The sequence below is a fragment of the Plecotus auritus genome, assembly GCF_963455305.1.
Source record: "Plecotus auritus genome assembly, chromosome: 7".
Classification (NCBI taxonomy): Eukaryota; Metazoa; Chordata; class Mammalia; order Chiroptera; family Vespertilionidae; genus Plecotus; species Plecotus auritus.
The window spans coordinates 63,139,056-63,164,173 of NC_137774.1; the positions used below are offsets into that span (position 1 = coordinate 63,139,056).

The 25,118-nt window shown below is 48.2% G+C and overlaps 1 protein-coding gene across 3 annotated transcripts in view; it reads left to right on the plus strand.

Moving 5' to 3' along the window:
* Positions 1-25,118, plus strand: part of PRKCB (protein kinase C beta) — a 301,024-nt gene that overhangs the window by 124,883 nt on the left and 151,023 nt on the right. For all 3 annotated transcript variants that reach the window (XM_080681707.1, XM_080681708.1, XM_080681709.1), the window contains exon 3: positions 18,938-19,020. In XM_080681707.1, the coding sequence (XP_080537833.1) occupies positions 18,938-19,020 (83 nt within the window). The remainder of the gene's footprint in view (positions 1-18,937; positions 19,021-25,118) is intronic.

A 25,118-nucleotide genomic window follows, 5' to 3' on the forward strand; every position in this document is an offset into this window, starting at 1 on the left:
ACCTGTTGATGGTAGAAAAATCCGCCCCCGCCCCCCCCGCCCCCCTGAGTGGAGTCCACCCCACCAGCACTCGGAGCTTCATTGATCACAGCATTATCTTCTCGTCCTCCCACGGGTAGAATATTTCAGGGATGATTGACGGGTGTATGTGTGTATGTGGGGAAGGGTGGGCTTGTGCTACCTCTGGGGACACAGAGCTTTGTTATGCAGAATAGCTTGCTTGTCATCCCACTGCGGGCCCTTCCTTGAAAAGTTCCAGGCTATTTTTGAAGCCTTATGGCTCACATGTGCCTTCCCCACCATGTCAATGCCAGCATGAAAAACCAGGGCCTTGCGCAGAGCACAAAGCAAAGGGATTTCAGAGTGCACAAGGCTGAGTGCTCGAGTGACAGGGTATGAAGACGTGACAAGAATGCCGCCTTTTGGGACTGGAGGCTGCTTGTGTGTTTGTATTTAGACCTTGTGGCTTTCTTGGGAAATCAGTAGAGGTGCCACAGGTTAAGTTGGCTCTGTGAAGGCACCAAAGGGTAGAAGCACCTCTTAGTACCCACCTAGACACAATCTACAAGGTCAGTAAGGACGCCAGGAGTTGAGCAGGTGGTTGCCCCAGGGCAGTGTTGTGGAGCGAATGTGAGTGAACGACCACTGGAGTCCAGACCAAATTAAAATTTAGGGAGCCTTTATTAGCCAGCCGGCAACTACTCTGCCTTTCTCCATGCAGGGAGTCCAGAGAGCAGCCCCAACCCTTTGTGCAGGACCACTTTTAAGCACATTTACCACATCCTGTTTTTGCAGAGCAAGCAATTTAAGACAAAACAGTTTTTCTTAAGTAACGTAAGGGTCATATTATTGATGACCATGTTATTTACAGGGTCACCCTATTCTTCAGAAAGCTGACAGTGTTCTATCTTGCAAGGCTATTTTGTGAGGTGCAGCTGGGATTCAAGGCTAAGTCGACTAGGAGGAAGCATGCTCAGAAATTTCTACTCTCTAACAGGCAGCACCTGGGCTCTGGGCTCTGCAGGCAGAAGCACTGGGCAAAGGAGGGAAGCACTGCAGAGCTGGTCCTGGGAGCTGGCGGCTTTGCTGCTGATGGAAGCCACTCACTGGAGCCAAACTGCATGTTAGCAAAAATGTGGGCCTGGGAGCGCCAAACCCTCGCCTTTGTATGTGTGTCACCCTTCCTGTTCTTCCCTGAAGGGCAGAGTGTGACTTGGAGATGGCTGGCCTGGGTTCAGATCCTTCTGCTGCCTCTTTCTAGCTCTTGAATCTTTGGCAGGTGCTTTAAGGCACGGGATCTTTCTGAGCCACCAGTTCCTTGTTGGTCAGGGACTGTTGCAGTCCTTGCAAGGCTAGCGATCCTGGTGACAAGACCCCCGGGGCTCAAAATCGGTGTCTGCAGGCCACTCTGCTGTGTTCAGTTCTCCCAGCAGTCCCAAGGCGGGGCATCGTTATTTCACAATTGAATGAGGAGCCAGAGGCGGGAGTGCCTGGCTGCCCCATGCCGGGGAGCACTGGTACCCAGCCTTTGGACCTCCTTGAGGGAGCACCGTGGGGAATGGTCAGGGCTGACCAACTCGGAGTCCCTTGGGCACGTTTTATGAGCCTCTGAAGGCCTCAGCTTCTCTCATACGGAAAATGGGGAGAAGAGTAGACTTCCTTCCTATGGTTGTTGTGAGGGTTGCATGGGATAATCCTGTACACACTTAGCATGCGCTTGGCTTACACTGCGGTTTCAGTCACCCAGTACGCTGTGGTCTGAAAATGTGACATGGAAAATGACAGAAATACACAGTTGGTAAGTTTAACTTATGCACCGTTCTGAGCAGTGTGACGAGATCTCGCAAGTCCCTCTCCGTCCACTGGGACGGGAGTCATCGCGTTCCACACTGCAGACACACCGCCCTCCGTCACTAGTGGCTGCCTCCGTCGTCAGATCCACTGCCCTGGGGTCACAGTGCTGTGTTCAGGTGGCCCTTCTCTTACTTAGTAACGGCCCCAATGTGCAGGAGTGGTGATGCTGGCATTCGGAGGTGACCCAGACAAGCCTCCCGTGAGGGAGAGGGTGTGAGGAGGAGGAACACAGCAAGCGAGGCTTCCCTCCCTCCTGTGACGCCGTTCTGCAGCCAGAGTGGCCAGAGTGAAGCGGATCCCTGCTTCCTAAAGGTGACTTTGCCCAAAGAGATCCAAACAGGATTTTCGCTTTTTATCCAAAAAGTCATTACTGTACTAATAGAGGTCTTTCTGTTTGTTAGTTTGTTGTTGTTTTTTGTTAATCCTCACCTGAACATATTTTTCTATTGATTTTTAGAGAGTGGAAGGGAGGAGGAGAAACATCGATGTGAGAGAGACACATTGATTGGTTGCCTCCTACACGCACCCCAACCGGGGTCGGAGATTGAGCCTGCAACTGAGGTACATGCCCTTGACTGGACTCGAACCCGGGATCCTTCAGTCCACAGACCAACACTCTATCTACTGAGACCAACCAGCCAGGGCATAATATAGGTCTTTTGTAGAAGCAAAGTGGCGTAATGTGAACTTGTGGAAAGCAGGTGGATCAGGCATCTCCTGGGGGCTTGGAACCAGTCCCCGCGGATAAGGGGGACCCCTGTAGCAAGCACTCAATAAAGTATTTGCTGCTGCTGTTGAGTTAATGGTATTAGAAGCAGAGCAATCGTAGTTGTAGTTATTGTTGTACTTGTAGTAGTAGCAGTAATGGTTCCATCACCCAAGACTCAGGTCGGTTTGAGTGCTGATTCTGGGAACATTGCTAGTCTTCTCCTTGTTCTTTTTCTCACCTCCTCTGAGGTTAGACGGTGTCTATTCTCTATCCCACTCCTTGCCTGGGACCACCCTTCTCCACCCTTCTCAGCGCTGGCCTCTGCTGGAGGTGGACCCCTGCTGGCTGAGCAGCGGGAGCCCACAGGGCCGGAGGAGAGAGGTGTTGGAGGATTTCCACCCTCAGCTCCCTCCTCCACCTCTGGCCCTCGGCAGTGGCAGCCCCTGGTAGGTGTCCCTCTCCCTCGGTTCCAGCTCTCTCCAGCTCTCTCCGGGCGGTTCTGACATTATTTCACAAGATTAAACCACCGTCCTAGGTGTGGTAACAGTTCTCTGTGGTTGTTAGTTGTCAGTGTCTTTAATTGAACATCCAGGGTGAATTCCATTTCCTGCTGAGACGCCAACAGACATGTAAACTCATTAAAATAATGTATTAGATTGTTTTCGTTCTAAAAAAATAAAGTGGCACAAGCACTTGGGAAAACATTGGCAGTTTTTTTTTGTTTTGTTTTGTTTTGTTTTTAAGTTAAACACAGAGTTAACGGATGACACAGCCATTTTGCTTCTAGGTATTTAGCAGCATAAGTTAAATTACATGCCCACACAAAGACATATAAATAAATGTTCATAGCAGTTGTATTTTAATAGCCAGAAACCTGGGAAAAAACCCTAGTGTTGATCAATATTTGAATGGATAAACAAACTTTAGGATAACATATACAAAAACTAACTACTGAAACTGGCAAATGTAATCAGTAATTAAAACATTATTCTGAGTGAAAGAAGGCAGACAAAATATACATAGTATGGTTCCGTTAATCTAACAGAGAGCAGATTGGTGGCTGCCCAGGGCTGGGGTTGGGGCGAGGGGATTAATTGTAAAAAGGCACAAGAGAATTGGAGTGGTGATAGGGCCCATGTCTTGACTGTGGTGGTAATCACACGGGTGTCATGCATCTGTCAAAACTCATCGAGATGTACATCCAAAATGGCACATTTTCTTGTATTAAATTATGCCTGGTGAGTTGACAGTTTGCTTTGTTATTTTAGAATATTAGAGAAATACAGAATTACAGAAGAACAAAACCCTGACGCTCTTGTAACCAGAGATAACTATCGCTACTGTCAACATTTTATGTATTTCCTCCCAGTTTTTTTCTGTACTTAAATTTTCTACCCTCAATTGACTTAGTTAAATAAAAAAGAAAGCAAGTGGCACGTCTTAGCAGGAGGACGTTTTGCTGACTTTCCTGCGCCTTCAGGAACCGGATGATGGCGAGGAGGCTGTGTCCTGGATGCTCAAATGTACTGGGAGGGAAGGGAGTGTTTGGGCTGGAGAGGGGGGCCTGCTGGAGACACTGGGGAGGCGTGGCTGTCGGCCTCAGATCAGCACCGGTCAGTCACAGGAGGGCCCTGAGATCTGTTCTGTGCCACACTAGGATGTGGGAGTGATCAGAGCCTGCGGTTCTGCTGCCTAGTGGAGGTAACAGTCGGGGGGTGAAAGCTATTATTATTAGTAATAACAAGAACAAAAGCGATAGCTAATATTTATGATGAACATACTTTGTGCCAGTTATTGTGTTAGGCTTATTTTTCTGTTAAAGTGTTTAATATGTTGTTGCATTTAATCTCTCAGCAACTCTATGAGTAGGAACTTTTTCTAAATTTCTTAAAAATTTAAATATAGTTGGTATACAGTCTTAAAACTGGTTATATTAGTTTCAGTTGCACAGTGCTTTGACACTTTTATGCCTTACAATGTGATTGCCCCACTAATTCCAGTGGTCATGTGTCACCATGCGAACTTATTACAATACTAGAGGCCTGGTACATGAAATTCGTGCACTGAGCGGGGGAGGGGGGTCCCTCAGCCTGGCCTGTGCCCTCTCACAGTCCAGGAGCCCTCGGGGGATGTCTGACTGACGGCTTAGGCCTGCTCCACTGCTGCTGCGCTCGCCAGCTGTGAGCCCGGCTTCTGGCTGAGCAGCGCTCCTCCTGTAGGAACTCACTGACCAATAGGGGGCAGCTCTTGCATTGAGTGTCTGCCCCTGGTGGTCAGTGTGCGTCATAGCAACTGATCGTTCTGCTGTTTGGTCGACTTGCATATTAGCCTTTTATTATATAGGATTATTGACTATATCCCCTCCCCTTTTTCACTCCTCCCCTCACCCCCTCCCTCTGGTAACCATCCCTTGCCTCTGTTTTTATGAGTCTGTTTTTGTTTTGTATTGTTTTTAGATTCCACATATATGTGAAATCATTTGGAATTTGTCTTTCTCTGCCTATTTCACTGAGCATAATACCTTCTAGAGATCCATCTATGATATCACAGATGGCAAGGTTTCAGTCTTTTTTATTGCTGCATATTATTCCATAACATTCCATATACGTACCACACCTTCTTTATTTATTCATCTAGCGATGGACACCTGGGTTGCTTAGTTAGGAACTCTTTTTATCCACATTTTATTATTGAAAAAAATAAAGTGGCTTGGAGAGGTGAAGGCCAAGGGATGTGTCTGGTCTTCCTAGGCTAGCGGGTCAGGGAAAACTCTGAGGAAGTGCCATTTAGTCTGAGATCTGAGGGATGGTAAAAGTCAGGTAAATGGGTTCAGAGAACACAGCAGTGACTGTGGGTTTTTGTGTTTTTTGTTAATCCTCACTGGAGGATTTTTCCATTGATTCTTAGAGAGAGTGGAAAGGAGTGGGGGGAGAGAGAGAGAGAGGAACATTGATGCGAGAGAGACGTGCACCCTGACCAGGGCCAGGAATCATGCATGCCCTTGACTGGAATCAAACCCGGGACCTTTCAGTCTGTGGTCCGATGCTCTATCCACTGAAACAAACGGGCTAGGGCATTGTGGCTGCCTTTTTACTGAGGGCAGTTTGCTGGTTCTGAGTGATAATTTGGGGTTGGCTTTGACAGGATTGGCCATTAGAAGTGAGGAGTGGTGGTGAGGGAGGAGTTGGGGGCTCCCAAGGAGAGTGATGCAGACTCATACCGAGAAGTAAGACAGAACAAGGACTTGGGTCCGTTTGATGTCCAAATGGTGGTGCTGAGGTAGGAGGTGGCTGAATGGGCGTGGGGCTCCGGGGAGAGGAACAGATGTGGGCGTCAGCAGCATGAACGGAGCGTGAAGCCTTGTGGGTTGACAAGATGGCCTGAGGAGAGTCCACAGTGTAGAGATCAGCACTTGGGACAGTCTGAGGAATTCCAATAGGCGTGGGTGGAGGGAGCAGGAGGAGGAACCAGGGAAAAGGAGGAGGGGCCCAGAGGGCAGGATCTGGGAGGCACAGGGAGGCCATGCATGCAGCCTGAAGAACTTTCTAGTATTAGATTGTCAGAGGAGGTGGAGTGGTCAGTGAGAAGCTTGGTGACTCTCAGGGATGTGGTGGAAAGGACGTTTGCATCAGCTTCAGAGATCAGATGTCTTTAAATTGTCTAGGGTTGTTAGGTTCTTGTAAGCAACATAAATGGAGTCTAGTTGTCTTACAAAATCAAGGGGAAGTGTACAGGGTTCTGTTCATGCAATGCCAGGCCTTAGAAAGTACAAGGTCCAGCGTAGCTCTTAGATTGAGTGGCAGGAACTAATGGACCACCTTCCCATGGGGACACCATTGATTCAAGAAGGAAATTCACAGGAGAAAAAGTGTGATTGGCTGATTTTGGATCACATGGCCACCCCTCAGCCAGGGAAGAGCTGCGCACCTTGACCGACAGCCCCACCAGGACTGCATACGGTGGAGGAAGGCTGGTTTCCCAAAGGAGAATCAGCATGCCAGTTAGAGAAGAAGGGGGGTGGATGGGCAGGCACAACCAACAGATGCCCTGTAATCTCCTAATCTCCAGGGGCCTGTCTTTGATTTGGTGATTTTTGCAATATTCACATAGCAGGCCACCTGTTCTTGCAGAGCTACGGGCCTGCCAGAGGACCATGCTTTCTCTATTTGCTTTTTAGAATGAGTTGGGGGACTGAGATAGACATGAACTTGTCTCTGGGCTTCAAGCCACCTAGCTTCAGAAGCACAAATTGGTGGATAGAACTTATTGTCATGTCAAGAAAGGAGTTGGCCTTGTGCTGTGTGGCCCCACCTTCACGAGTAAGAGCAGGAGCCGGGAATGGCAGGTGGTGTGAAGCACTCCAAACTCATTGGCAAGGTAGATGCGCCGTCTTTTGAACAGAAGCGTCTTTTGAACAGAAGCCCAATCACAGGTGCTCGAGGGCCAGGCGGCCTTCAGGTCTGTCTCCTGGCTTTCTCTTACCGAGCGACTCCTGGATGAGCTAAGTGTTCGAGCTGTGCATCTGGAATTGAGAGGTGGGAGGCGCTGCATCCCAGCTTTCCTGTTCCTGGTGCTGATACGATTGAGCGCTCTTAATACCAAAGCCATATTTAAAAAAGGAAAGCGGTTTATTTATAGGAATACATGAAACACAGGAGGAAATAGGGCCCTCACTGCCCACTCTTCAACTTCTAACCTTTGGCGTATGAGTCAGAAGTCTTTGGTTTCAAGAAACAAACACTTCATTCAGTTGGTTTATTTAAAGAGGGATCTGTGGGCTCGTAGAAAAGTCGCGGGGGTCTTCCCAGGCCTGGTGGGGTCAGGTGCTCGAATGCGGTCATCGGACATCTCTTTGCTCTGCTTTTCTCTGCTGGCTTCATTCTCAGAAAAGTCTTTCCTTCGTGAAAATGAAGCTGGCAGACTCACTTCCCTGGCAGCTTAGCAACACTACCTGGAAGGGTGGCCTCTTTCCTGACGATCCTGGCACACGCCCTGATGCTGATTCTCAAGGTGGGGCTTGAACCACACGCCCACCCTAAACATACAGTGCAGCCTGGGCTTCATGTCAGGGGAGCCGGGGTGAGGGCGGCCTTAGCCCGGCCCTCAGGAACTGGGGCTCAGAGAGAGTGACCCCCAAAGGAGAAGCACAAAGGATGGATGCTGTTCAGGCAGAAAAAAGAGCTGTCCCCCACTTGGTTTCAGGGCCGGCTCTTTTTCTGGTGCTCCCCCCGCCCCACCCCCCCCTTCCGCGCTGCGTCTGGGTATGGCTGATATGGCTGGTGAATGAAGGGATGTTGGCTTCCTCTTAGGCTGGTCATTATGTCCTGCTGCCCCCACTTTGCAGCCTGATTGAAAGTGGGAGGTCACGGGGTCAAGGGCAGTCCCCACGTGCTACCCGAGCCAGCAGGGTGTCCCCAGTGGCTGTCCTGCCCACACTGCCTCCCAGGGTTGGTGTAGCAGAAGGTGGTGGTGGCAGGAGCCTTTCTTCTCAAGGGTTTATTGACTTCTGAGGACTTCTTCACATCTCCTTGGCTCCACCGCTTTATCTTGTTAATTAAATAAACATGGGGACATTCTGAACAAAAACATTCCTGTGGTTGCTTGACCCCTCAAGGTTATTGCTTTTGAGTTCTCTCCCTAGAGCTCGCTGTCCATAAACAAATGAAGTTCGCTTTCTTCCTCCTCTGCCGTGGGAGAACTGACAGACCCTGGAAGCTGTGGGGGCATGGGCGGTCATTCTCGGTGGGCTGGGGTGGAGTGGGCCCGGCTGCACCCTCCTGGCCGCGCCACCCTGGCCTGCTTCACTGTCACAGGCGTAAGGGAGGCGGGATGAGGCGAGCAGACCCTGTCTGGCGGGGCTGCTGAGTTGATTCAGCCTATGGAACGTACTGTTTTATTCCCCTCTGGCCGTCGGTCTGCTGGTTGGAGACCGGGCTCCTGTGTGGTCTGCACGTGACCATTCCCATGTGGGCATTCCCATGTTTGTGGAACAAATCCACACACCAGGGAAGGCGTAAAACACATTGTAGAAGGGGACGGATCCCGCCCAGCAGGCGAGGAGCCGTGGAGTGGGACGGGGCCGTGGAGTGGGACGGGGCTGTGCTGGCGGGGGTGCCAGGCCACAGGCTTGAACTTGGTTCTTTGGCTGGAGCTGTCCAACAGCCTTTCTATGACCCGTGTCCAGGTGGTGGTCTTTAGCTCCATGTGGCTATGAAGCACTCGCAATGAGGCTAGTGTGAATGAGGAGCCAAGGTTAAGTCTTATTTAGTTAGTTTGATTGACGTAGCCCCTGTAGCTGGTGGCAGCCACACTGGACGGTGCAGCTTGGGAGCAGGCAACGGTGACTGTTGTCGCAGGAAGCAGCAACAACACTGCTTCCAGAGGGAGAGTGCCAGCCAGCTGGCGTGTAGGGAAGAAGTAGGGATAACATGGACTAAACTTAACATCCACTAGGACTAGCTGTGTCCACACACTGTGCTAAGATCAGCCCATTGAATCCTCATAACAACCCTGTGAGAAAAGTCCTGTTATTATTTCTATTTCACAGACTAGGGCACTGAGACCAGCATGTCAGTGGGCTCATTCAAGGTCACAGGGCCCACAAGGCAGCTCGGCTGCAGAGCTGCCGTGCACCCCCTGGATAGGAGTGAGCGAGCTTTCGTTGGGGGCTGACTTTGTGCCCTGCTGCTGCTGTGCATTCACACAAGACACAGATCTTATGACGCTCATGTGACACTGGCCGTCCATCTTACTTTGCTTCCCTAGATGAGCCCAGTTAAGGCTTTAGTGCAAAACCCCACATCTGCGGTGCAGAAGCAGCCAGGGAGGAATGAGTGGGGAGAGCTCAGAGGAGACAGCGAGAAAGATGTTGGCAAAGGACGAATCCGTGGGAGTTTAGCCACCACCTGGGTGGCGGGGCGAGGGAAGCAGGGAGCTTTCTTTGGGGCAGTGAGCTGGACGGTGAACTGCATGGTGGAAGCTGAGAGCTCTAGGAGACACGTCTGCTTCCGACACGGAGGCTGCCGCTGACTGCCTAGACGCCTCAGGCAGACGCTGCTCTCTGAGCATCAGCGTCCCTGTCCGTGCCCAGCACTGTGCCCCTCCCCAGGCGCCGTGCGCTCAGGTGAACTGGGATGGGAGAGCCCTGGGCAGGTCAGGTAGCATGGCCATGGGAGTCAGGCAGGTGTTTGGTGGAAATGGTGACCAGGCCTTTCAGCCGTGGTCATGGAGATGGTTCTGGAAAGCATCTGGGGAGCACCGCCTGAGCATGGACACTGAGTCAGCTCTGCACAGGGGCGGGGGGTGGGGGGAGAGGAAGGGGTCCTCCCCAGACACCGCCAAGCTGGATTTGCACATGGCTCCTGCTCAGGTGCACGCCCAAGCACTTGGCATGTGCTGTCTCGTGGGAGCTTTGTTACTCCCACTTTGGAGAAGGAAACAGAATCGGAGAGGCGAAGGAATTGGGTGGTTCAGACCCGGCCCACCTGACCCCAGGGGCTGGGCCTGCTGGGCCTTATAGGCAGCGGGAGGGGTGTGCTCAGGGCCCTCCTGTCCTTCACCCAGGTACCTGGAGCAGCGCTGAAGTCCCGTCTCAGGTTGATGTGGATTTAGGAGCAAAGATTGTTTCCCAGAGATGTCAGTTTTCCACTAAGGCCCCAGTGAGAACAGGGTGAAAGAGGTGGATCAACTCTAAAAACAAAACAAAAAAAATAGAATTTTGATGGCTTGACAGTCCTTTCTAGAATGCGGTGGCTACGTTATGGTGGTGGGTAGAATTTGGGGGTGGGGTGCAGTCTGGCGTGAGTTGGGGTCCCCGTGCTTTCTTGGGGTATCTACTCCCAAAGACTCGTGACTGTGGTTTTGTGCTTTGGGGCCATGCAGGTGCTCCTGCTCCTTGGCTGTACATTCGGTTCTGAGGGCGGCTGAACCCCTGCCCACAACCGAGCGGCTTCCAGTGACAAGATGCCTGACCTTGCTGTGCCGGAGGCCAGCAGTCTAAAATGGGGCTAAAATCAAGGAGTCAGCAGGGGTGCCCTCCTTCCCGAGGCCTTTCCAGCTTCCGTAGTCTGCCCGCATCCGTCCTCTCCAGCAATGCAACACCTCAACCTCGGCTTCAAACCTCCTCCTCCCTCACCCCCCGGCCCCCCGCCCCCCCTCGGACAGGATCCTTGTGATTCCTCTGGGCCCACAGGATGGTCCAGGATGACCCCCATCTCAAGGTCCTTAATTGAATCACACCTGCAAAGCCCATTCCGCCATGTGAGGTATCATAGTCACACCTGGTCACACGTTCCCGAGGTGAGGACGGGGGGAGGCGCTGTTTTACCTGCCAAGCTGGCCTGTGGTCTTACACTGAAAAAGGGAGGTGCAGGCGGATGGAGCTTGGGGCGTGGGTCTCATTCTTTGCGGAGCTGAGTAGCAATTTTACCGTTAAACAAGTCGCGCATGTGTTCTCCCACTGGGAACCCCAGGCATTTGAGATGGAGACCCCGTGTGCAGACCTGAGAAAGCGCGGCAGGCTGGATGAGAGGAGGGCTGTGAGCTTCACTCTGCAAAGCAAGGACTTGCCACGTGAACCAGGGCCTCCAGGAATTCTGGGCTCCTGCCAGTACCTGTTATGAGTAGGACCTGGCACAGGTTTCAGCAGTCAGTAAATGTTGCCTCTTATTTAAGAAAAGCTGGTCTTACCCTGAAATTGCCAAACAGAAACGAGGGGGTGTTTATTTGTATCACGAAAGGTTTAGTTTGTTTCTTTAAATAGCCAGCCCTACTGCTTTTCTTTAAAGTGTTTTAGTTAATGGGAAATTTGATCTGCGCAGCTTCTCAGAAGCACATCGTGTAAAGGAAGTACCTGCACCAGAAGCTCATTGTCTTTCCCAAGTCTGTTCCCAGCTTGTCTGGGGTGGAGTCAGGTCACTGGGCCATTGATGTCACCTGTGGGGCTGGTGGTTTATCTCTGCAGCTACCGGCTGCCTGGGCGGCTGCTTGGTCAGTGGCACGTGTGCGGCCACCCCGTCCATGGTGTTGGAAGGTGGACGGCCATCCAGGGATACATCTACCGTGAAGTTGGTCGGGCTTCTTCCTTTTCTATGGCTAATGCCATTCATTTTCTCGTTCATTCATTCACCAAACATTTATTTACCACATATCAGTTATGTACCAAGAGTGTGGTAGACCCCGGGTAGCTAGAGACAAGCCCCTTCCCTCCCTTACAGAGAGTAAGGATGAATAAAATCATAGTTGATATTATCAACTTCTGATAAATGGGGGTAGGTTTGTGGGCGCATAACAACTTTCTTAAGAAATTCTGTGCCAAGGAAGAAATGAAAAGCATAATGGAACACTTAGAAACTTAAAACATTCCTAACCAGTAAATAATACAAGGAATACAAATAAAAGAGGTAGGACAAATGTAATAAGCAGGAGAAATAAAAATAGCAATTAATAAAGTAGGAAAAAAAAAAAACCAGTAGCACTGAAAAATGCATACATGATTTGCTTCTTTAAAATGATAGGATAATAAAATAGACAACAAAGAAGACAGACCTGGGAGAAAATAAAGAGAGAGACTAACAATATAATGGAAGACACTATGGACAGTTTACAAGGAAAAATATAAATTCCAAAAGCTAGTTTGAGAGACAGTGATGGACAGGTGGAGTGGCGGAGGCTCAGAAAGGGCGGGACTTCCTGCTGTTGTCACCTCTATCCCACGCTGCTCAGAAAGTTCTAGGTGTAAAATATGGCTAAGGTAAAAAGAGGCATTCCTACCAGAAAGGGAAAAAAATATTATGTGGAATACTATGATTCTCTACCTGGAAAACTCAAAGGAAACAGGGCTCAGGAAAACTATTACGAGTTTAAAAGATGCTTACAAAATAAACATACCGGACTGCCAACTCATTGCTTTCTTATTTGTAAACAATAACCAGTTGGAAAACAAAGTGGAAAAATGTTAGCAATCACAATAGCAAAAAGGAGGATCCCTCAGATAATACTAAAGGAGAAGTGTGCGGCACCTACCGAGGAAATTAAAGACTTTATTAGGAGATGTAAAATAAGGCTTTAACCAGGAGACTCCCTATTCCTGATAGAAGGACTTGTTGTAAAAGTGTCAGTTATCTTCAGTGTAATTTCTAAATGTAAGACAATTTCAGTCAAAGTTCCAATAAATTTTGGGGGGTGGGGAGACTGACTAAATACAATTCCAGTAGAAATTCCATTGGTATTTTAAGAAGCTTGGTCATCTGATTCCAGAGTTCATTCGGAACAGTAAACATAGGAAATGTTGAAAATAAGGATAATGAGGGAAGATCGCCCTGCCCGGATTAATACATTAAAAAGCTACTGTAATTAGAACTTACATTGCTGTATTACTATACAGACCAGGGGAACAGAGCAGAAGCCCAGAGGCAGACTCCAGTGTGCAGAATTACTTAGCATCTAGTTAAGCTAGCATTTGAAATCAGTGAATTATTCAATAAAAGATGCTGGGACAACTGATTACGGTTAGGAAAAATACGGCAAATTAGATTCCCATGCCACATCAGATACCAAGGAATTCCAGAGGATTAAAGAGCTTAAAATGCAAGTGATGCCATATAAAAGTAAAAAACAAAAACAAAAACCCACCCCAGAGTGATATTTATATGAACCGGGGGCGGATGGGGCTCTTTGGAAATGCAGTTGATTGTTTTCTTTGTCCAGTTTTACCTTTTAGTGATCTGCAAGTTACACATAATCTTTCTATTCTTATTCTCAATTGTTGACACACATATTCAAACTTGTAATGATGTCCCATGTGGCCTTTCTTAGTACCCGTGATCTCCTGGGGAGGAAGACAGGGGTCGCAGCATATTCCAGAGCCCTTCCACCCAGCCCCGCAGGACCCAGCCCCCTCCTCTCTCCTAGAGCTTTCTGTGCTCTCACCACTATTTCTTACACCTCCTTTATTCACTTAAAAATACACACACACACACACACACACACTCTAATACTTCTTTTGTAGGAAGTAAAAATTCTGAGTTCTTGTGCTCTGGAAATGTCTTTCTTTTGTACTTTAATGTTTTGTAGGTTCAAAATGGATTTTCCTTAACCTTTGAAGATATTGCTTGCTCTGTCATATTCAAGAATTCACAATTGCTAGTAAGAAATCTGATGATAAAACCATTTTTGTTTTCTTGTTGGCAACCTTTCTCCTTCACTCTTTCTGCCCGATATCAGTAATAATAATTCCTTCACATCATCAGAATGAGTTTTTCCTGACATTGTCTCATAATTTTTGAACCAGTTGTTGCCTTTAATTAGGATCAAAAGCCCACATATTGCATTTAGTTTATGTTTCTTAAATCTCTTTGAATATTTGTTTCTCCTCTCTCCCACTTTTTTTCCTCTTGCAGTTTTGTTTTTAATTTTATAGCTCTTTTATGTATTTATTTTTGACTTTAGATAATTTAAAAAAATATTTATTGTTGAGAGTATTACAGTTGTCCCTTTCACCCTCCCACCCTCCACTAGGTTCCTGACCCGCCCCAGGCCTTCATCTTCCTATTGTCTGTGTCCATAGGTATTGCACGTATGCATATAAGATCTTTGATTAATCTCTTCTCATCCCCCTGCTCCCCTTCCCTCTGAGATTCGTCAGTCTGTTCCATGTTTCCATGCCTCTGATTCTATTTTATTCATCAGTTTCTTTTGTTCACTAGATTTCTTGTTGGTTTATTTTGATTTTTAGATTTAATTGTTGACATTTATGTATTTATTGCCATTTTATTGTTCATATTTTTGTTGTTCTTCTTCCTTCTTCTTCCGCTTCTTTTTTTTAAAAAATATATTTTACTGATTTTTTTTAACAGAGAAGAAGGAAGAGGGATAGAGAGTTAGAAACATTGATGAGAGAGAAACATCGATCAGCTGCCTCCTGCACACCTCCCACTGGGGATGTGCCCGCAACCAAGGCACATGCCCTTGACCAGAATCGAACCCGGGACCCTTGAGTCTGCAGGCTCCATCCATTGAGCCAAACCGGCCAGGGCCTTCTTCCGCTTCTTAAAGAATACCTTTCAACATTTCATCTAATACTGATTTGGTGGTGATGAACTCCTTTAGCTTTTTCTTGTCCATGAAGCTCTTTATCTGACCTTCAATTCTAAATGATAGCTTTGCTGGGTGAAGTAATCTTGGTTGTAGGTCCTTGCTGTTCATCACTTTGAATATTTCTTGCCACTCCCTTCTGGCCTGCAAAGTTTCTGTTGAGAAATCAGCTGACAGTCATATGGGCACTTCCTTGTAGGTAACTAACTGCTCTTCTCTTGCTGCTTTTAAAATTCTCTTTTTGTCCTTAAAACTTGGCATTTTAATTATGATGTATCTTGGTGTGGGCCTCTTTGGGTTCCTCTTGTTTGGGACTCTCCATGCTTCCTGGACTTGTAAGTCTATTTCTTTCACCAGGTAGGGGACATTTTCTGTCATTATTTCTTCACATAGGCTTTTAATATCTTGCTCTCTGTTTTCTCCTTCTGGCACCCCCATAATGTAAACATTGGAACACATGAAGTTGACCCAGAAGCTCCTTACACTATCTTCATATTTTGGATTCTTTTTTCTTTTTGCTCTTCTGATTGGGTGTTTTTTGCTTCCTCATATTCCAAGTCATTGATTTGATTCTTGGAATCCTCTACTCTACTGTCAAATCCCAATAAATTATTCTTTATTTCAGTTAGTGTATGCTTAATTTCTGACTGGCCTTTTTTTTGTATCTTTGACATTCTCATTAAGATCCTTGAAAGTCTCACTAAGTCCCTTGAAGCTCTCTTTGATTTCCTTGAAGCTCTCATTAAGATTCTTGAGTAACCTTATAACTATTGTTTTGAACTCTGTATCCAGTAGTTTGCTTGCTTCCATTTCTTTTATTTGTAACACTAGAGGCCCAGTGCATGAGATTTGTGCACTGGGGTTGTGGTGGGGGGGCAGTCCCTCAGCCCAGCCTGCACTCTCTCACAGTCTGGGACCCTTGGGGGATGTCCGCCTGCCGGCTTAGGCCGGATCCCTGGCAGTCAGACATCACTCTCGCAGTCCGGGGCTCTCGCAGTCTGGGACCCTTTGCTCCTTACCGTCCGCCTGCAGCGAAGGTGGGAGAGGCTCCTGCTACCACTGCTGCACTCACCAGCCAGAAGCCAGGCTCTCTGCTCCTTAGCACTGCTTCTGGCTGAGTGGCGCTCGCCCTGTGGGAATGCACTGACCACCAGGGGGCAGCTCCTGCCTTGAGCTCTGCCCCCTGGTGGTCAGTGCGCATCATAGCGACCAGTTGTTCCGCCGTTCGGTCGATTTGCATATCGGCCTTTTATGATATACTAGTGACCCGGTGCATGGAATTTGTGCACATTAAAAGGGAATTAATTAGAGGAACTATTTTAATATTGGTATTTGCCCTTTCTCTATAATAGATGTGTTAGAGATGAAAGAAAATTAGTAAAATATATATGAAAATCTTCCTCCTGTCAGAGTCTGGGTGCAGCCATCTTGTGTTACGGGATCCCTGCCTCTGCTGTGGGCGCAACCATCTTTGTTATGGTATGATGGTCAATTTGCATATTTCCTCTTTATTAGATAGGATGATGTTTCATTGTCTCTGCATTTTGGCTGCTTCCCTGTGTTTGTTTCTGTGTATTAGGTAGAACTGTTAATGTCTTCTGGAATTGGTAGAGTGGCCTTGTGTAGTAGGTGTCCTGTAGGGCCCAGTGGATAAGCCTCCCCAGTCACCTGAGCTGAACACTCTAGGTCCACCCCTTTGTGAGCTGTGTGCACGGTCTTGTTGTAGTTGAGCCTTGATTGCTATTGGTGTCACTGGGAATTGGAGGAATTGATCTGTGCAGGAGATACCCCTAGGGAGCAAGACTTGCTTCAGTAGAGCTTTGGTGTTCACTGAGTCTGCCCCTTGAGTGTGTTGCTTGGATGTATAGAGTTGTAATCTCATATGGTCTGAAGCTGTCCACTGGGTGCATTGGCTGTAGGGCCTCCCGGGAGGTGCAAAGTCATCCACTGCCTGGGGCCACCCAGCAGAAGCTACAAAGAGATCTGCAGATGTCTGCTACTTGTATTGGGCTAGGAAGTGCCCAGTTGAGTCTCAGCTGTGAAGCAAGACAGGCTAATGCTAGTGCTGGGTTTTAGGCCTCTTATTGATAGGTTTGGGGCTTGCTGACTCCAGCTGCTGCTTGTTTGAGTTAGTTTTAGGAAAGTCTGAAGCCTGAGCCAGCACAGGCCATTTATATGGAAAAGCTGCTGCAAGCAGCTTGGGTGGGGCTGCAAATTGGATGGGGCGGGGTTTCAGGGAATCACCAGAGGGAGCCAGCAGTATGGGCCACATTGAGGGAAACTCAGATATGGCTGCCAGTCAGCTCTGTGACAGGAGAGGTCCCAGCATAGGAACAATGGCCCCTGCAAGCACCCCTGTCTGGGAGAAAGCCACCAATGAGTTCCTGCCCCAATGCCAGACAACTCAGTTCCTCCAAGTATGTCCATTGATCCCCAAAAGCCACCACCCAGTTCGGGAACTCAGAGGGAGTAGGATTGTGTAAGTTTGTGCTTAGTTCCTTTAAGAGGAACTGTCTGGGACTCTAGCAGTCTCTGTGTCACTCAGTTCAAGTCCCTGTTGTTCTGTGTTTTTTTAAATATATTTGTTATTGTTGATAGTATTGCAGATATCTCTTATTTTCCCCCTTTCCCCACCTCCTCCCAGTTCCTCCCCCTCCCCTCTCCCCTCCCCCGACTTCACCGTCTTCTTGCCTGTGTCTATGGGCTATGCATCTAAGTATAAGTTCTATGCATATAAGTTCTTTGGCTTATCTCCCTTTGTCACCCAGCCCCACATTGAGGTATATCAGTCTGTTCCATGCTCCCCACTGGTTTTTACAGCCCGAAGTTATGGGAACTTCTCTTCCCAGCTTTGGAACCCAGGGCTGAGGGTCTCTTTTTGGGCTGGGATGCCTTGCTCCTAATGGGAGGCCTTTGCCATCACAATATCCCTCCTGATTGAAAACATGCCACACGTGGGTGTGGGACCAGCCTGTTTCTCGCCTCCACCCTTCCTATCAGTCTTGATGTGCTTTCTTCTCTAGTTGTAGGACTTCCATTCAGCCAGATTACAGGTGGTTCTGAATGATGGTTGTTCTGTATTTTAGTTGTAATTTTGATGTGGTTGTGGGAGGTGGCAAGTACTGGCATTTACCTATGCCGCCATCTTGGCTCTCTTTGGTCAGGGCCTAAACAACTTTTTATTTTTCAATTACAGTTGACATACAATAGTATATTAGTTTCAGGTGTACAACCAATGATTAGACATTATATAACTTACTAAGTCGTCATCCAGATAAATTTTACACCCATCTGACACCATAAATAGTTATTACAACACTATTGACTATATTCCCTATGCTGTACTTCACATCCCTGTGACTATTCTGTAACTACCGATTTGCAATTCTTAATCCCTTCCCCGTTTACACTCATCCCCCACCCCCGCCCCTCTGGCAACCTTCATTAAACCTGAAAATAATACAAAATAATATTGAATATAAAATTCTTATTGAAAAATAGAATAAACTAAAAAAGAAAGATGCTCTTCCTTTAACATGGGACCTGTCCTCCAGGAACCCACAGTCTAGAGTTTAAGGTGATTTGAATAAAAAACGATAAAGGAAGATACGAATAAAAAAATCTGTGTTATTTTGTATACATTCTCTGACTTCCCCTTTGCCCAAGTGACACAATCCCCCAATAGTAGAGTCATGCACTGATGCATTTAACTCAAACAAATTCAAATACAGAGTATGTGTGTATGTATTTGGTTGCAAATCACTAATGTGCTAGTATAAATATAAACATCGCAGCTTATTCCTCCCACACTTCCACCTACTGGGCATTGCTCCTGGGTGAGATGGGGTGGGGTCTGCCACTCCTGCTAGTTCTGTTTCCACATTACCTGCCTCTCTCTATGTGTCATTCTAGTGTTTATGTATACGTGTTTCTTGTGCATTATGAACCTGACCCAGCCAGCAGCTTCTCATGGTGCCCAATCTAAGGAACAGTGTTCTGTTCCCAAACTCGGCAACGTAACTGATGCTCAGGGAGTGTAATGTTGAGTATATGTGATCTTTTGGACCAAGTTACTTTAGAAAGTTAACTAGTTTGCAAGACCTAACATCGGTGTACCCAGTTAGACTTCAGCTAGGATAGGGGCAGAAGCCAAGGCATTGTTACTTTGCCATAAAGCCTTTACTTGCCGTGAAGTCAGGTTTTAACCATCTCTCTCTCCCTCTCTTCTCTTTCTCCCACTCTCCTTCTCCCTGCCTCCTCCCTTTATTTTCTCTTTTGCAGTCTGCTGTTTTGTTGTGCACAAGCGGTGCCATGAATTTGTCACGTTCTCCTGCCCAGGCGCCGACAAGGGTCCAGCCTCTGATGTAAGTAATGAGCACCAGTCACCTCTCTTTGTCCACAGTCATCGTGAGTGAGGACCCTGAGACAAAGAAGTTGGGATGGTCTTGTGCCAAGGCACGTAAAGGTCCTTACAGCCTCTGGGACAGTTTTCATTTTAATGGAAAAAACAAAACATTTTAGACGGGGGTGTGATTGTACAGGAAACCAGCTAGTTCTCCTACTATGATGCTGCTAAATGTCTTTGCAATTTTTTACTAAATTTATTGGGGTGACATTGGTTAACAAGATTATGTAAAAGTTTCATAAATGTCTTCGTGTCTTGACAGCTGGCGCATGGAGAGTGGTGGGCGGGGCCGAGCTGTTCCCACTGCTGTGGAAAGGTGGTAGGCATAGTACCTTCCATGCATGCCCTTGATGGCTCTTCGCTAGGGAAATGTTGATATCAGAGCCCAGGAACTAGGAGGACATGACTTTGTCCCGTTACTATGCACCCCCCAGTATGACTACTACGGGTGAGGCCAGGGATGCTTCTAGGTAAAACAGGCAAATAAGTTTTGCTTTAATCATTATGAATTTATTTTAACGTGGATTGGAAAAATGTGTCTAGTAGTGGTTTTGTCTTTGTAAAAGGGATGTAAAATTTCCTACCTAAGTCAAGGTAAACCAAAGATGTATTGATTTAAGAAACATGTTAAGTGAATGATGGTATGGATACTATAAGGTTATGTATGGCAGAACCCTTGGTATGAGGTTTTTTGTTGTTGTTGTTTGTTAATCCTCACCCGAGGATATTTTTCCATTGATTTTTAGGGAGAGTGAAGAGAGAGGGAAAGACAGAGAGAAACATCGATGTAAGAGAAACACATCGATTGGTTGCCTCCTGCATGAGCCCTGACCAGGGCCTGGGCCGGGGACGAGCCTGCAATCCAGGTACATGCCCTTCACCGGAATCAAACTGGGGACCCTTTGGTCTACAGGCTGACGCTCTATCCACTGAGCCAAACTGGCTAGGCCTGGTATGAGTTTATGTAAATTTGGGTACCTTGTTGATTGCCTCCTGGCAGCCACTTGTGGCCCTCACTCTCTAGCACAGGCATCTTTCATGCTAGAAGCTGAGATGCCTGGCAACTTGCTTTCCCACGGGCGTCTGTAGCTAGTGAATGAGCATGTGACCGAATTCTGCTCAGTGGGGTGTGGAGCGGAAGCTGGGTAGGCTTCTAGGCAAGACGGTCCTTTCTGATAAGAGAAGACATCTCTTTCTCATCCTGCTTGTGCTTGTGATAGCCCCTTTGGGATGGTGAGGGAGGCGTGGCTGACATGCTGAGCACAGCAGAGAGGAAGGAACCCCAGTCACTGTGACATTGATAAACTAATGAGCCAACCCTGAGTTCCTTATGCCGGACTGTGTATGTGCGATAAGACGCTCAGCACGAGGACTTGAGAAGTCTTGAACTTTCCCAGGAGGACTTCCCACCATGTACAGCCTCCCACCGCCCAGTAATGAATTGCGTTCAGGGTACCCACTGGGCAGCTGTCACCCTAGTTTTCTTATTTGTCCTGTTTTGGTTCACCCTCCTGGAATTCTCTACATGGATTTTGTCCATTATTGGTCCTATTCTTACCCACTTAGACCTGACAGCTGCCTTCAGAGTGGTGGCTACCTTATGGCATTGGATTTCTTTGACTCTTAGTAACCTCTTACAAATAGTCATTTACCACCACGTCCCTGCAAATCAGAGGCATTTCTGTTGCCATAGCAACATGAACACTCGAGAGCTCGTGCTGCAGTTGCTCTGCCTGGAAACTGGTACTTGGGGTTAAGAACTCCAAGCATCACGGAGCCACCAGTCCTTAACGGCCTGTCTACAGAGACAAAGGTGGGACAATTGTCAAGTTCCCTCAGATCACGCTCCCTGGCCCCTCTAGTGCAATTGCTCTCTCATCCCCAGGAAAACAGGCAGGGATGTTTGGGGGATAGCCTGGCCCCATTCTACAGCTCTGAACGTTCATGCAGATGGAGGCTAGGTACTCAGGAGCAGCCAAGGGGTGGTGTTTCCATAGCCTGTCTATGCAGGTGGGCAAAGTTGCATTACAGTTGGAGTACACGAAAGAGTTCACTCTTGTATTATTAATTAACGAGGGGCCCAGTGCACAAATTCGTGCACCTTGAAAGGAACTGTGGGCCGCAAGGCTCTGGTGGGCAAAGGGGCGGGTCTTGGTCCATCCTCTGTGCCCCCTCCCAGCCCCTTCCTCCGTGGCCCCCGGTCCCCTCTCTGCGGGCAGCCCCATTCCTGCTGCTGCTGCTTCCATGTACTGACAGCTCCAGCCCCACTCGGCACCCACCGACATCAGGGCTGGCCCCGGGAGCCAGCAGCAGGTGCGGCTCCAGGCGGGACCAAGGTGTGCAGGAGCAAAGAATTTTCAGTAACCACTAGAGGCTCACCCCATGACAGCGACTGGCACCCCACTTTGGTCTGGCGCCCCGCCTTGGTCTGGCACCCCATGAGCTTGCCACACCTGCTCCACCATCCTGCCACGGCCGATGCCCGCCATGTCCCATGTGCGCCCCCTGGTGGTCAGTGCATGTCATAGCGACCGGTTGTTCAGCTGTTTGGTCTATTTGCATATTAGGGATATATATATATTTGTTTGTATTATTTTTCATACAAACAACTGTAAACCTACTTTTTCCAACTCTTGTATTTGTTGACTTGTTCTGTTGCCTAAGAGAGACACTTAGCTCAAACTGGCTTATGTGAAAGGGGAAATTCTTTGTCCCTGAAACTGAAAAGCCCAGGGGTAGGTTGGCTTCAAGACACCTGGATCCGGGTGCAGATGTGAGGTCCTCAGGACTATATTTCTCCATGTCTTGGCTCAGCCCTCCTGTCTTGGTTTCAGCCTCAGGGACCTGTTTCTCCCAGGGAGCGTGATGGCTGCAGCTCCCCTCCTCTTATGTATCCTCACGGCTGCAGCTCCCAGGAGAAGAGCTGAATTCTCATTGGACCGTGGGTCACATGCAGCCAGAAGGATGGCTGTGTTGATTGGCCAGATCTGTCATGTGTCTGCTCCTTGAAAGGAGGGCCCTGTGCCTATTCCATAATTTGAGAGTAAAGGAGAGGTGGTCTTTCAGAAGAAAACTAGGGAAGAAATATTGAGAACTGGTTAGAAATCACACACCATGGAGCCAGCATTCGCGGGCTCAAATATGTGTGACCTTTGTGCCTTAGATTCCTCCGCTGAAGATGGATAAAATAAGGGCCCCTACCGTACAGCATTTATGAGCATCCCATGTGTAAATATCAGTAATAGCACCAAGGACAGCCTGGTACCTGGCAAGAGCTGTGTGTGGAGGAGATGATGACAGCAGGCAGCAAGGAAACGGTCCATGGCGTAGTGGGAAGGGTGAGCAGGTTCTCTGCTGCCAACTGGCAGTGCTTCCTGGCAGTGTGTGGCCCCATGTGGGGTAGGCATCCCTCTTTGTATGCACGGCGCGGCACAGCCACCCATCACCTCGGCATGGGGAGAGCAGGAAGCACCCTGCAGCCTGCATGCGTGGGATTTGGCAGCCTACCTGGGATGATCCCATCTCTGGGCACAGTTCCAAGAAGGTTGGTTGGCACCAAGGATGATGAATTGGTCCAGACAGCTAAATTGGTTTGATTCTCAGTTCATTGACCTTTCTTTGTCCATGGTCGGAGCCATGATTAAAGATCTCTCCACACCTGCTCACCAACCTGGCCAGGCTCTCTTTGGCTGCCCCTGAGGCTTACGCAGGTTTGGAGGAGTGCCCTCCTCCTGCGTGACCTTGGAGAGCTGGTGTGGCAAGCTCGTGGAGCAGTAAAGCACAGTCTCCATCCATGGAAAGGGAACGTGCTGGGCTCTGCCCTTGACCCTTTGCTCTTCCAAGCCCAGCCTGAGCTAAGGAACATGCTGGATCTTAGAACCTGTCTTCTACAGATAGGTCCAAGGCACGGAACATTAGTCCGCCTAAGGAACTTTACGGACCAGGCACTGTCCCAGTGAGCCCAGCTACTGACCCAGTTGGTCAGTGCCAATGGGAATCGACATATATGGGCACCCACATTGGAGGACCTCCATGACAGAGTCCTGGCTGGTACTTCTGGTCACCTGCCAATACCCTCCTGGTTCCTGGTCTCTGGTCTCTTCCCTGTCTGGGAGCTCTCAATCCCGCTGTCTCTTGGACCATTTCAAGCATCATGTATGGACATTACAGTTACCCATCATTTATAATGCCCATCACTTAAAATGCTGTCCACATACACAGCCTCCAGAGAGATCTTCTCAGAACAATAGAGAGAGGAGTTGTCTCTGAAGGCTGGGACTAGGGTGAGTCAAATGAGGTACTTGTCTTGGGCATGGAATTTAGTCTCACCTGTGTTGGTGGCTCTTTGGTGGCTGGATGATCTAGGATGGCTTGGCTCACAGGACTGGCAGTGAGCAAGTTGTTGGCCTGGGAGCTGTGGTTCTCCATGTGGCCTGAGTCCTCCAGCTGGCTCGCTCTGGCTTGTTCACGTGGTGGTTCCAAGAAGAGCTAGGAAGCCTGCCCCAATGCACAGTGCTTTTCAGCCTGTGCATCGTGTTTGCTAGTGTCCTGCTAGATGGTGGAGAACTAGATTTCACTCTTCATGGGAGGGAAGGCTCTCTGGTAAACCTACTGCAGATCTTGTTGACTCAAAAGGCCACTGAGAGCAGAACCTCTGACGTCATGGAAGATGCACAGGTTTTGGTGCCATTCAGAGGGTCCTACATGGCCTTGTGAAGAGACTGATGAGCCACATCCACAATAGTGTCTGGCACACGGAGGGCACTCCATGAGTGGTTTCTCACTCACTGTCACTACCCGGAAGAGAATCTCCTAGCTCAAGAAGAGCTAGAGGCCCCCTCTTACCTGCTGAGGAGTAGTAGTTAATAATAATGTTTATTGAGTGGGGGCTCTGTGCCAGGTGTGACAAAAGGATTCTTTAGGTTTATAAAAAAATGCTTTATTCAATATTTTATGGTTTTAGAAGTAATTCCTTATGATATATAATCAAGGTGCTGGATAAAATCCATTGTTGATGCCCTGCGCCCTGCTGACTCCATCACTAACTCGGCAGTTCACAGCAGTGGGCACGCACGGGGGTGCACCCTTTGTGTTTCTTGATCAGGTCCAGCTTCATGGAGAAGTATTTAAAAAGGACAAATGGTACTCCATGTTGAAGATTTAATAAAAGGAAAATAGAAGGAGATTTAGGAAGGATATGTTATATTTATATATTTAAAAGGGTATGTAGATAAATGCTAATGTGTTTGAAGATCTGTAGAAATGAATGATTTTCCAGGAAATTTTAAATTGCTACTTTTGTGTGAAGAAGAAATTGAAAACCAGAATCAGGGAATAATCAAGAGAGAAATGAGAATATTGGCTGAGAAATGTTTTCCCTCCCAAGGCCCCAGTCTAATAGGCTTCATGGGGAAATTACCTTAAACTTTAGAGGAATGAAGGATTTCTGTTTGTTTTAAACCATATCGGATCACAGAGAAAAAGTAAATCTTCACGAATTTTTTAATTGAAAGTGAGAGCATCCAACTCTGATGAGGAGTAGAAAAAGAGATTAGTTCGTGGGAAGGATGCTGGGGATGGGAGAAGAACTTCCGGGACATGAGCTTCCGCCCTCGAACGGAGGCTCCAGTGCTGGCAAGGTGCTTTCTCACGGCCAGTTGTGTCTGCTGCCTTTGCTGTGTAACAGACAATCCCAAAATGCAGTCGCTAAAAACCAGCAGTCACTTACTATTTCTCATGGGTCTGTGTGCTGCTTGGGGGATGCCTCTGACCTGCCCTGGGTAGCTGATCTCTGCCAGGCTCTCAGTGTCGTGGTCAGCTAGTGACTTGGCTGGTGCGGGACCACTAACTGGGATCTGGTACCAATTCCAGTGGGTGAGGGAGGGCTTCCTCACAGCACCAAGCAATTCTCAGACACCTTTGGGTGCCCTGTGATTCAATTCAGTTCTGACACTGCCTACCTGGAGACAGCATCAGCCCCACAGGTTAGGGCTCAGTCCCTTCACTCCTTCAGACACCCATCGCAAATGCAGGTTGTTACCTGTGCTTCTGATTACC